Source organism: Denticeps clupeoides, chromosome 9 (genome assembly GCF_900700375.1).
Source record: "Denticeps clupeoides chromosome 9, fDenClu1.1, whole genome shotgun sequence".
NCBI classification, from domain to species: Eukaryota; Metazoa; Chordata; class Actinopteri; order Clupeiformes; family Denticipitidae; genus Denticeps; species Denticeps clupeoides.
The window spans coordinates 19,822,954-19,836,259 of NC_041715.1; the positions used below are offsets into that span (position 1 = coordinate 19,822,954).

Sequence of the window (13,306 nt, forward strand, 5' to 3'; positions counted from 1 at the left end):
CCCATCCGCCACAAGTTCTTTTACTGTCTAGAAAGTTTTGGCTTCTAGAGAATCAGGCCTTTCGCCTTCACACAAACTGGAATTGGGTTCAGATGAGGACACGGTGGCATTCTGACTTCACCCTTTTACAGTTAATTAGGATATTATTTATTATTAATATTTTTACACTAATGCTAGCTTGTGAATTGTTCCCATGGCGATTTCAAACTCAGAATCAAGATTTTTCTCCCAGACTCATCACTGCTGACAGACGACAGGAAAACCACAGCATTTGCTACTTCCTCTCTGCGTCTGGGCTCACTTGGTAAAGCACGAAGCCTGCCGAACGGCTTCAAGTGTATTATTCGGTGGGTGTGGTTTGGTTGCCAGTTCTCTTTGTGACATGATGTATTTATTCTTTGCTATGGCATAACCTCATTCGTCATCAGGTGCAGTTGTTACATGTTTGGGGTGTGTGTGGGTAGGTGTGTGTAGACGAGCTGCATGGTGTCCTACGGCCGGTACACCCAGGATGAAGTTCTGCTTCCACCTCCGCTTTTTCCCGTGTCTGCTGCGTCTACTTCTCTGGGGTAAGTTTACACGATCTCTGCCCTCACCTTCATTTATTCATTCATTCGAGTTCTATCCAGAAGTCATTACCAGCTGATGTGTTTGAGGAAGCAAGTCCTTTCGTAATGTGCGCTTGTGTTTTACTCAAACATTTCCTTAATTATTCTGCAGACGGATTTTAGTGAGAAATAAACACAAAAGAGGGTGTATGGCCTAAAAAAAACAGGATGGCAGACTATTTACCAAGATATAGGACAAGGGACTGAACTGAAGAGATGAGAGAATAGGAGGCCAATGCAGATGGATCGAACTCAAGTTTCTGTTGTGTTGGTGGCGACCCCTTGTGGCCAAAACCTTTAATAAGGCCTTATTTAGTAATTGAAGCGAAAAACAGCGCACGTTTGTCATGTATTTAATTATTGGATTTATTGATGTTGTATGGACTGTCCATATCAGGTCATGTTTACTGTTATTTCCTGCTTTCATATTTCTCGCCTGTCTGTAGATATTTCCACCGCCCAGCACACAGTTCACATGCCTGCGGGCCCTCTCTACCGCGTGGCCGGCTACCCGTTCTCCATCTCCTGCTATACCTCCGGCCATGTGGTGACAGGGGAGCAGATTTTTGAGTTTTCCCTCTACAACGACAAGGACTCTCTAAATGGCATCAATATGATCAGCACGGAAGACCCTCTGTTTCCATACGCCTTCTTTGGTAGTCGAGTCCGCAGCGGAGACATCTCCATCCAGAGGCTCTCAAGCTCCTCCATCAGGTTACACATCAAGAGCCTCCAGCTGAAGGATGAAGGCCACCTTGAGTGTCACACTCCAAACTTGGCACTGACTTATTTTGGAACCTACAATTCTCAAACCAAGATAAACGGTACGTCTTTTCATTCTTTTTACTCAATATGCAGACCTTGCTTGTTTTTTCTTATTAGTATCTGTGTGACCAAGAGAATCCCCTTACTTGTGTGGGTCGATATGTAAAGCTGATGCTGAGAGAACATTCAGAACATTCACGTTTCATTGCACTAAAAAAAAATGGTTTGATGGGATGGTTCAGAAAGTTGATGCTGAAACCCACTTCTCCATACAGTCATCAAGGACACCCTGGTGGCCTTGTCCTCCAATCCCTCATCTATGAGTGTGTCTGAGGGAGGCGCTCTTCACCTTGCATGCCAGGTTTCTAGCCAGACCTTCCAGCACACCCATCTGTCTGTTTCATGGCTTCTTCTTGCTGATGGGGACACCGAGCCACGCCCCATCATCACTCTGGACCGAGATTTGACAGTGAGGCCAGGGAAGACTTTTGAAAGACGTTACGCGTCAGGGCTTGTCAGCATCACAAAGTTGGAGGACACAATGTACAAGCTGCAGGTTGACAGGGTCCAGAAGGACGTTCAGGGGAAGATATACTGCAGGGCGTCTGAATGGATCCAGGACCCTGACCGTTCATGGGTCAGCATTGCATATAAAGATGCTGAAACATCGAATGTGGAAGTCAAAGCTGTGGGTGAGGATTTTTTTTTTTTTTTTAAATCAATTTCCTGGGCTCTTCTTCCCCTCTGCTCTCACAGTGATGTGTTGTTGTGATGTTTTGTTCATTAGAAGTGGCTGCCAACTCTTTCATCCCGTACATCGAGGCTGTGAAATCTGACCTTCAAGAGGGGGAGGCTTTGGAGTTAAACTGCAGAGTGGAGACGAGAAACTCTTCCAACCTCTTCTTCACTGTGGCCTGGATTAAGGAAGACAGGGACATGGCTCAGATGGGACCACTTGGGGTTGTGACTTTTGGTCAGGACTATGAACGCAGGGCGAAAGAAGGAGAGCTGAGCTTGGTGAAAACCAATGAGAAGGAGTATCTTCTCTTACTAAGGCCAGTCAGGGCTGAAGACAAGGGCAGATACTTCTGCACGGTGTGGCAGGAGGAGAGATCCATGTCTAGCTTGTTCACCAAAGGACAGAGCCAGGTGTCAAGCCCTGTGGACATCGGTATTAGTACAAAGGGTGAGCCTGTTATTTCGTCAGATAATACAGACAACAAAAATACGAATAACTAAACACAAAGTTAATAACATGACTGTAATTGTCCTTAAATTGACCACATGTTTTTTCTTTAGCAAGTGGACTAAAAGTGACCATGGCATCAGAAGTCGTTGTCAACGAGGCATCTCCTCTTCGGATATACTGTAATGTAACTGGAGCAATCGGACAGCTGTCTGTCATGTGGCAACACAAAAAAACCTCGCAAGGCAGTTCCTTCAGCGACGTGATAGGCCTGAGCACTCAGGGAGTGATGAGTCCAGGACCCCTGTACCGGCAGAGGGGGACGAGGACGTTCCGCTCCGAGCTCGACGTTTTCGTGCTGGAAATGAATGAAGCCCTTCTGTCAGACGTCGGCACTTACAAATGCACTGTGTCCGAGAACAACAGAATGAAGACAACTAGCATCCAATCGCAAGAGTGCAGCGTTCGGGTCTTGGCTATAGGTATGAGTGCTTTGTATTCTGACCAGGTGACAACAGCAATAACACGATGAATTCTGATGAATGTTTTCATGTGGCTTCCATTGTCAACTTGTCACCATTAGATGACCTTTTGAAAGTCTCCCTGAAGAGTCGCACTGCAAATGTGAAGGTCGGTGAGGAGGTACGGCTACTCTGTGTGGTGAAGGGACCCAGAGTTCCCCTGTCAGTGACCTGGAAGTTTCAGAGACAGGGCTCCTCTGGACAGCAAACGGTCACGTCCATGCTCCACAGCGGAGAGCTGGAATGGGGTAAACGGTCGCAGTCTTACCAGGTCAGCACAACAGTTGCTGATGGAGAGGCTCAGTACATTCTGAGCGTGGGCAGGGCGAGCCTGCAGGAGAGCGGCAGTTACCAGTGCCTGGTAGAAGCGTACCTACAGCAGACCCAGAGAGCCAACAAACCCTCAAACCTGCTTGGTGTCCAGGTGACCAACACAGGTCTGACCAAATCTGATAAAATACTACTAGCCAGATATGATGCTAAGGTGTAAAGTCCCTTTTCTCATGTTTCTGCCCTTTTCTACTTCTCGAAGAGAGTCGCCTATCTGTCACTTCCAGCAGCCCGTCGCCTATTAAAAGCTCCATCAACTCAGATGTGCTGATGGACTGCAGCATTGGTCAAGCAACCTCCAACTCGTCCAGTTTTGGCATCGCCTGGACAGTGGGGGGACGCACCATTGCCAGCAGGGACCGCAGCGGCGTTGTAAATCTCTTGGAAGTTGGGAAGAGACTGAGCATGAGGATGCGAGAGGGACCGTCCTTCGAGTTGACGATTCGGAACACTGGTGCCAGTGACAGTGGGCACTACCAGTGCCAAGTGGAAGAATGGCTCCAGGACCCTCATGGCGACTGGTATCCCCTTCCATCAAAGTCTGTCACCATGGAGCTCATTGTCAGTGAAAAACGTATGTTTCCCATGGCAACGGTGATTTCACTGACCTTACATCTATGCATTATGAATGTATAAGGATAAACGAAATTTTTCTAATAAGTTAAACGTAGATGTATACATGCTGTGCGTCCAGTTAGCACACAATGTGAGAATTTTTTTCCTTTCTTCCACTATAAAAGCCACAGACTTCAAGCTGAACAAGACTGATATAGACCTAAATGTCATGGAAGGGGACCAGTTGTCCTTGACATGCCTCATGAGCTCTGGTGCACAGAATCCCTCGTTTGACTTTTCCATGACCTGGTTCTTCTCTCAAAGAGACTCCCTCAGCGAGGTTCCTCTGCTGAGCTATGAGCACACAGGAATCCTCAAGTACCATGTCAGCAGTCAAGAGCTGCAGAGCCGACTGCAGTTCACCAGGCCCTCAGATGATGTGTTCCACCTGACCATTCCCAACGCTGGCCCGGCTGACAGCGGTCGCTACTTCTGCGAGGTGGAACAGTACCAGCTCAGCTGTGATGGCGAATGGGAGAAGAAGGGCACAGAGAAGTCTGGTGCCTCCATTGTCACTGTAAATCCAATTGGTATGTTTCCACCATCTTTAGTTGTTTTTGGCAGGCTGTCTTAATTTTAGTTTTAGTCTAGTGTTTGCATCAAGCTGTTGTTTTAGTTTTTATTGGTCTTAGTCATGTCCATACATATTTTAGTCTGAACATTTTAGTCTTTTAGTCAGAATTATCCATAATTTTTTTTGTCTAGTTTTAGTAAATGGAAATTATATTTTTCTTTATTTAGTAATGTAATTTTTTTTCACCAAGTCAATATAATTTACTTAACTTAGCAAATGCTTTTATCCACAGCGACACCAGCAATTCTCATTCTGTTTCTATAGACTTTGAGTTACAAAATCTATAGTCCAAGTACATAGTATAATAGACAAATACAGAATTTTCTTTTAGTCAAACCCATTTAAAACTAGGTTCTCTTATTATTATATTATGGTTACCTTATAGACTCAAGAATACTGTACATCCATTGCAGTGGCCGCATTTCTTTTTCAACCACATATTTCACATTACTTTTCCAAGAAAGTGTGTCCAAAGATTGCTTTGTCTTTTTCTCCCAGCCACCTGCTAGTGACATCATCTGTGCAACACAAGAAACACAAATACTGCGTATAATAATAATAATAATAATAACTTCTCAGGGGTATAAATGATGTATTTTCTATACTCACTTTCTTCCATGCAGTAACGTTTCTCCTGATTGTGTCTTTTCCAAACAGCGAGTAGGCTGCGCCTTTTAAAAAATAACCAGACCTTTAACGTGTCTGACCTGGACAGAGGATTCCCACTCCTATGCCACATTCTGACCCGCTCCAGTGATAAGTCTGTATTCGAGGTGACCTGGACGAGGACCATAGTGGAGAATGAAGAGAAGAGTGTCCAGGTGATTTATAATGCCAGTCGAGATGGTACACTGCAACCCCTGGACGGGTCACGGGATGGTCTGCTGTTCAAACGGCCTAAAACCCTGCTCTACCTTCTAACCGTGACCAATGTTGGGCCCTCTGACAATGGAGTGTATGCCTGTCAAGTAGTGGAGTGGTTACAGATTTCCACAAAAACCTGGCGGAAGCTGTCAGAAGACAAGTCTGGGGACCTCACCATCCATGTCCAGACTGAAGGTGTATACACACATTTTACCTTTTATACAGAATATAACTGAAAGAGATGCATGTCCTTGTACAGATTACTGTTTGCACCTCTCGGTGGAAGGAGCAGTTCCTGACCGTGCTGCTTGTGCTCGCAGGGAAACTGAATTTCAGAGTGCACAAGGACAGCACCAGGACTACTCTGACTGAGGGGGATGATCTGATTGTGAACTGCAGCCTTGGCACTGAAACCCCAGATCCTGCATCCTTATTCTCCATCACATGGTTTTTTCAGAGCCAGAATTCCTCAGGCTTTGTCCAGTTGCTGTCATACAAATACAACGGGTTTTTATCATTTTCTGAAAAATACCCAGCTTTGTGGGAGAAGGTGCGGTTCTTCATGAGTTCACCAACCAATTTCAGCCTGGCCATCCTTAGATCCAGCATATCTGACAGCGGTCGCTACCTTTGCCGTGTCGATATGTACACGCATGACTGCAAAGGTGACTGGAGACAAGTGGCCACTGACAAATCAGGTGTCACCCAAGTCACTGTTGTCCCTAAAGGTAAACCTTATGAAATCCCCAATTTGTTCATTCTGTATAATATCATTCCTTCCCTATAATTTTCTCTCATTTACTATCCAGATAGGTACCGATTGCTACCAATAGGAGCTCAACTGGATGTGAAGAAAGAAAACAGTGAAGTTAATGTGCCTTATGAACAGAGTTCCTTCAAAGTTGACTGCAACATCAAGTCAAGGTCCCATATTAACTCTTCATTTGAAGTGATCTGGTCCAAGAAAGGGATTCAAAATGCCATTTATACAGCCAGACGTGACGGCACACTGCAAGGAGGAGAGAGTCTGATGCTTGGTCATCCAGAAATCTTACAATACACCCTCACTGTGCCTACTGTGGATCCCTATGGTACTGGAAAGTACTCTTGCCATGTTGTAGAGTGGCTGCTGACCTCCTTGAATGACTGGAGGAAGCTGGCAGAGGCTGAATCAGGGGAGCTCGTAGTCAATGTTCTTCGTGAGTATTGCATATGCATACATTGGGTTTCACATTTGCTTATTCTAATTTGAATATTTTGTTGTTTCGTTTATGTTCTACCACATAAAGGATTTTAATAAATTAACAAGAACCAACAGATGCATTTGCTCTTATGTTTCAGGACCAGACAAACCTGTACCAACATTCCTTCCCTGGCTTTTGATTGTTATTGCCCTTATATTTGTTGTGGTGGTTCTGTCTGTTAAAGTCCATAAGTCAAGATCTGGATCTGCTCAAAAGAAAAACAACGATTCTTTATGGGCTGAGAATAACCCACTAAGACCAATAAAAGAGGCCTGACCAGTGGGGAGTGGTTTTACAAAAGACCAAATCTGTCATCTTTAAAAAATGCAATATGTAATAATTTTTCTTTTTTATTGTTGTCTCAGATTTTTCAGACTGTACATGCCAAGTTGCTCAGAGAACTGAGTAGTTATTAGTAGTTAATTATTTGAGGGTGCTTGTCAGTTTGGTCTCTGTGCTGCAGTGCTATGCGGATACAATGCTGAATGTGTTTAAAGCCAGTCAATCTATATCTATGCTACTTGAATATGTTACATGGCGGTTTGTGTGTTTGTAATCGTTTGCCAACTTTCTTTGCAGTATTTGCAGGCATCAATAATGTTGCCTAATCTGGTTTTATATGAAGTTGATGTTTTTTGTATGCAAGTTAGCTAAATTCAGTTTAGAATGTATATTTATATTAATATTGAATTAAGTTCTGTAATTTTTGGCTATTTGTTGGCTATTTGAAATTATTGTCTTTATTGTCCTTAGGATAAATGCCCTTAATCAAACATTTAGTCCCAATGATTTCAACTAACCATTGCCCTGGTTCAAATTCCCCTGGAGAAACACAACATAGCGGAGTACAGTGACAACCCTCTGAAAAATATATTATTTCTAAAAATTCTAAAATCTTTTCAAGTCACATTTAGGTCATCAGAATACATCCCGCCTCTATCCAACGAAACTCTGCACTAGACTATAGAGAATAGAATCAGAATTTGGCAAAATATTATCAGCACTATCACATAAATGGAATCACCTACTGGAACCATATTTGCAAAAATAGCAACACTACCTCTACCAACACAAGTACACAAAGGGACTAAAAGTTCAAAGGCATCTAAAAGAGGATCTAAAAGTGTAAAATATACAAAATAATCTAAATTATTATCTAATTAGAAAATTGTTGAAATACTAGCAATCAAACGTTTAAGGCCATTTAGATAGACCAAATAAATAGAACAAAATGACAAAAATAATAATATACATTAACGGACACATTTTTTGTTTTATGGCTTCTTTAATCAGTGCAACTGTTTTCAGTTCTACTAAAATAATTAAAAATGGTTTTCTAATGATGAATGAAGATTTTAAAGTGCAAAACTTGGGTCAATAGGAGCACAGAGGATGCAGTCTCCATAGCGCTGCACTCTGTACTCACACACCTGGACAAGCAAAACACATATGCACGGATGCTGTTTGTTGATTTCAGCTCAGCATTTAACACTGTCATCCCCTCTAAGCTAATCTCTAAACTTAGAGCCCTGGACATCAACACCTCACTTTGCAACTGGATTATGGACTTTCTGACCAGCAGACCACAGCATGTAAGGTCAGGCCACATCCGCTCCACTACTGTCACGCTCAACACTGGTGTACCACAGGGCTGTGTGCTGAGCCCCTTCCTCTACTCCCTCTTCACCCATGACTGTCGACCTATGTATGGATCAAACTCCGTTATTAAGTTTGCAGATGACACCACGGTGATAGGTCTCATCGACAACAACGATGAGACTGCCTACAGGGAGGAGGTCCAGCATCTGGCCACTTGGTGCACAGAAAATAACCTTCTTTTAAACACCACCAAGACCAAGGAGCTCATTGTGGACTTCAGGAGGGAGAGAAGAGGCTCGCATGATCCCATCCACATCAATGGGATGACTGTGCAGCCTGTTACATCCTTCAAGTTCCTGGGGACCCACATCTCAGAGGACCTGTCCTGGAGCATTAACACCTCCAGCCTGGTCAAGAAGGCTCACCAGCGCCTCTTCTTCTTGAGAACATTAAAAAAGAACCAGCTACCCACTACCATCCTGTTGAACTTTTACCGCTCTACAATAGAGAGCATCCTTACCAGCTGTCTCACAGTGTGGTATGGAAGCTGCACTGTTGCTGAGCGTAAGGCGATGCAGCGGGTGGTGAAAACTGCCCAGCGCATCACAGGGACTCCACTTCCATCCATTGAGGAAATCCAGAGGAAGCACTGTCTGCGTCGAGCTCACAGTATTCTTAAGGACTCCTCCCACCCGGCCCACGAACTGTTCTCTCTCCTGCCATCAGGCAGACGGTTCAGGCTACCACGGACAAGAACCAGCAGACTTAGGAACAGCTTTTTTCCCAGAGCTGTTTCCTTGCTGAACTCCTCTGCCCCCCACATTCACTCTTGATAATCACTGCACTGCACATATCACTTTGTACTGCACATATCACTTTGTACTGCACATATCACTTTGTACTGCACATATCACCTTATGTATAGCACATATCACTTTATGTATATATATATATAACTTAACTTATTTGAACTGTATCCTGCACTTGCTGCTTATTGCACTTCTGGTTAGACCTAAACTACATTTCGTTGCCCTGTACTTGTACATGTGTAATGACAATAAAGTTGAATCTAATCTAATCTAATCTTAACAAAAGCAGCATTCCACTGGAACTCAAGACTATTGCTGATAAAGCTCCTCTCTACATGTATGCAGAAATTCAATCATTAACAGACATTTCCTGCTACAGTTTACAACAGTGTCTGAACTTGGGGTTATGACCCATTTGGTGTCATTTCATTCGAAAGTGAAGTAATTGTCATTGTGATACACACACAGCACACGGTGCACACAACAAAATATATCCTCTGCTTTTAACTCATCCCCCTACTCTGTGGCACCTCAATGGCAACTTGGCAGATCGGGATTCGAACCAGTAACCTTCTGATTACGGGGCCGCTTTCTTAACCGCTAGGCTGCCACCGCCCCAGAAAACAATTGAGAAAACAATTAATTCCCACCCAAGAATAGGACATTTCTAAATGACTTGAAGCTTTTAAATGGTAGTCTAGAACTTGTTTTTCTCTATGCACATAATGTAATTGTTTAATTAAAACAAAGAAGTATGTAGTTTAGGCAAATCAACAGTTCATCAATGTTTGACAGTGTTTTTTATGAATGAATAGAATTGCTTGCTGCTTTGATAAACTGTGGTTTTGTTTTCACTGGTTTGTATTGGTGACAAAGACTTTTGCACAGTACTGTACATCATTAGCCAATTCACCAATCCTAGAAGTCATTATTTGGAGCAGCAATAAATATTAGAGCTTTGATAAGCATATGATTTTTTTTATGAGTTCCATTTTGGAGTTGGATTAATAATAATTAATTTGAACAACATGTTTTTTTTATTTAGTCCAAAGTCACATACAGTATGTATTTGAAGGAGCAGCAGTTGACACCCCCCATAATTTGACCCTTTCTGCACACAAGAGAAAAAGGCAAAAACCTTGGGAAGGACTGAGTTAGAAAGGTACCCGCTTCCAGGGTAGAGTGAGACTTTCTGACTCAATAGAAGCAATAGGTGTCACGACCGAGGCCTGAAGGGGAAAGGAAGCGCAAGACATCTTGGCACAAAAAGGAATTAATATAACAAAAATCACAAAAGAAATGGCACGAGGGTCCAAACACAGAAAATTAGGAAACATGGTCCACAGTGTATGTCCATTATGATGCTACTGGTCAAGAAGACCAATTGAAGATCCTGGAAGCTTAAGTTGTTATGGTGTTGGTGGCCGTGGTGACCCTCTGATAAACTTCATGCTGTTACGTCTCAGCAGTAGCTCAATGCCAGGAACCAGGATCTAGATTTGCTTGGAGAAAGACAGATTTGACTCAGGTGGTTGGGACTGAGAGGTTATGATAGAATGTTGAGTGAAACATGGCCCCGGTGGACTATCTGGGAAAGCCTATAGGTGAAATGATCCTCCTGTATATGTATATGTATACTGTATATGTGTTATAAAATGCTTGACTGAAAAGATGTGTCTCTGAGTCCGAACATTATCAGGAAGGCTGTTCCAAAGCAGGGGAGCTCTGTAGCAGAAGCTTGTCCATCTGCTGAGAATTTGTTAATTCTCTGTACCAATAAGAGCCTCGAGTCTTGTGAGCGTAATTCTCGTGTAATAATCTGTTAGCAAGTCACTCAGGTAATCTGGGACAAGTATATGGTGAATCAAATTTGCATGAATCAAATTAAAGGCTTTGAAGAGAGCATTTAACCAAACCAAATATTAATGCATCACACCAGAGCCTTGTTCATTCCTGGCCTTGTAACACATAAATATTTTAACTTGACCATCTGTGAAGGCCATGGGGGCTGTCCTGAATAGAAACTTCTGTTGTTCTGCCCTCGGTACATTTGAGGAATAGGACAAACTCATGTTTTCAAAAGTTTTCAAAGAAATGACCAGAACATACCCTTGGATTCTGGCTGGTTTAATCTTACAAATATTGTTAAGTTATGAAACTTTTTTCATTGTGTATATGTGTCTATGCACATTTTCACCCCCTGCTTGTTACCATGGCAATATGTGATGGGGCAAACCATCCATTTTCTTTCATGGACTATCACCATGTCTCACAATTTCACAAATACAATCTGGCATGAAATATAAACACATAATCACACATTATAACATTGTTCATGCACACATTACGAAATATTTGTAATTTACCCAACTTTAGACAATCCTATTTATTTTACTGCATTTGTTCTTCCAAGTCCCATGGTTTGAGAGATGGGAATGTATTTCTTGATCCAGGTTTGAAGACCCCTCTCTCTCTGCTGGAAACAGACTACTGCAAGACTGGCTCTTGACCTTCAGCACCAGAATGTCTTTAATCCAAACCTCAAACATGTCATCTAATGGTCAACTGCAGCACATTTTCAGTTGTGTTTCTGTATTTCAGCTCTTAAGCTAAAATCACTTCAAATGCTGCCATTATGGGTCACCATAGTAGATCATCTGTTTCCAGTTCCATTTCTAGTCCTCTGCACCAGCAACCTGCAAGTCCTCTTTCATCACGTCCATAAACCAACTCTTAATTCTTCCTCTTCCTGTCACAGCTTCTCCCAGTGTTCTTAGTGTCTTGTCTTTGTCTGAGCTGCCCTTCTAATATACTTACTCCCAATCTTTACTGTACTTTACTTTACTTAGCAGACGCTTTTATCCAAAGCGACTTACAAGAGGATCTTGTCCACCCTGTTACAATCTTGTCCACCCTGTTCTCCTCCAGTGCTGACCATTAACTGCTACTTCTAGCTCTTCCTACTGTCTGTTCATCAGTGACTTCTTCACTCCACCTCCAGGTTTCTCTGACCTCCTTCTTCTGTCCAAATGTCACACCAAGCACCTTCCCAGCTCCCTACCTCAACACTTCTGCAAAGCTACCAACTATCTGGTAAACCTTTACTGTCACCCAGGTGTCTCCTCCCTGAACTCCACCATGCAGTCCTCTTTCTTCAACCTACATCATTTGATCATTGGCTCAGCCCTCCTATTCTTGATCTCCAAAGTCATCCTGTAACCCAATATCATATGTTGCTTAGAAACCCTACCCTGCAGTCTCCAAACCTCTTTACACAGGAATGCTACTGTGAAAGATGACAATTAGAATGAAAGGGAGGATATGGAGTCCAAATAGGCTTGATATTAACTCCTGTGCATATAGGTGCTTTAAAATGACCAGAAATAAATAAAGTAAATAAAGTAATTAGGGTAAAATGAAACGTGAGGATGAAGATTTTAATAAAGACTTGTTGAAGCACAGTGGGACAAGAAGGGTCTGAATAATATTGATCAAGGGTCATTTTAGTAGATTCTAGTGTGAATTACAGTCCATTAAAGGGTTAATGTCAGAAAGACTTCATATACTGTATAAACAAGGTCAACAGAAGAAATAGCAATGCTCAAACCAAATCTAGGGATGTGACAGGCATCTGGTTCAGCATTATGGTGATACTTTGTGGACATAACCGATTCCATCCTAATAAACATATACATATTACGTAAGTAATATATTAAAACAGATTAATGTCATTGCTGATGTTATACATACAATATCATTATTCAATTACTGTAGAGAAGTAAATGTACAGAAGTGTTCTAAATAAACATCAATGAAATAATCACAGATAATCATAATGTTTTATTTGTACATTTTGCAGCACAGCCTGTCCTCAATAGTAGGACATGTATGCGAATTTGCGGTAATGCTGCAAAAGTTAAAATAAGATTAATAAACGTATTAAATTGTTTTTTTACTTGCATCAACAAAACCACAAAATGTGTTTTCCACCTGCGATGTCCACTAGATGCCAGTGCAGACAGAGAAAGGTACAAAACCCATCATGGTCAGGGAATCATTCTGAACTGCAGAATGCATACAGGGAATCAACAGACATTTAAGGCTTTACAGTTCCGAAGGACAAGCTTGTTTGTGAATCACACTTCCCTCACATGAATCACACCAGAGGTTTCGGCACTGATAAACATGGAT

At 42.4% G+C, this 13,306-nt stretch overlaps 1 protein-coding gene across 2 annotated transcripts; it reads left to right on the plus strand.

The window, feature by feature from the left end:
• The first annotated feature begins 262 nt into the window (after nt 1-262).
• cd101 (CD101 molecule) lies at nt 263-7,480 on the plus strand. Of its 2 annotated transcripts, XM_028991284.1 has the most exons (13): nt 263-347; nt 465-569; nt 1,055-1,432; nt 1,649-2,065; nt 2,161-2,559; nt 2,673-3,041; nt 3,143-3,517; nt 3,613-3,984; nt 4,151-4,555; nt 5,257-5,658; nt 5,784-6,191; nt 6,273-6,662; nt 6,805-7,480. In XM_028991284.1, exons 2-13 carry the CDS (start codon nt 512-514, stop codon nt 6,981-6,983), a joined length of 4,152 nt encoding a protein of 1,383 aa, XP_028847117.1. In that variant the 5' UTR covers nt 263-347; nt 465-511; the 3' UTR covers nt 6,984-7,480. The 2 variants fall into 2 exon arrangements, with proteins under 2 accessions (XP_028847117.1, XP_028847118.1); XM_028991285.1 differs by lacking the exon at nt 263-347 and having other exon boundaries at nt 358-569.
• The last annotated feature ends 5,826 nt before the right edge of the window (nt 7,481-13,306 follow it).

Bases quoted from the DNA above. Each gene is read 5' to 3' on its own strand.
- cd101 (XM_028991284.1), top strand. From the start codon at position 512: ATGAAGTTCTGCTTCCACCTCCGCTTTTTCCCGTGTCTGCTGCGTCTA. The intron at 2,066-2,160 runs GTGAGGATTTTT...TTTGTTCATTAG, and splicing joins TGTGGAAGTCAAAGCTGTGG to AAGTGGCTGCCAACTCTTTC. The intron at 4,556-5,256 runs GTATGTTTCCAC...TTTTCCAAACAG, and splicing joins TGTCACTGTAAATCCAATTG to CGAGTAGGCTGCGCCTTTTA.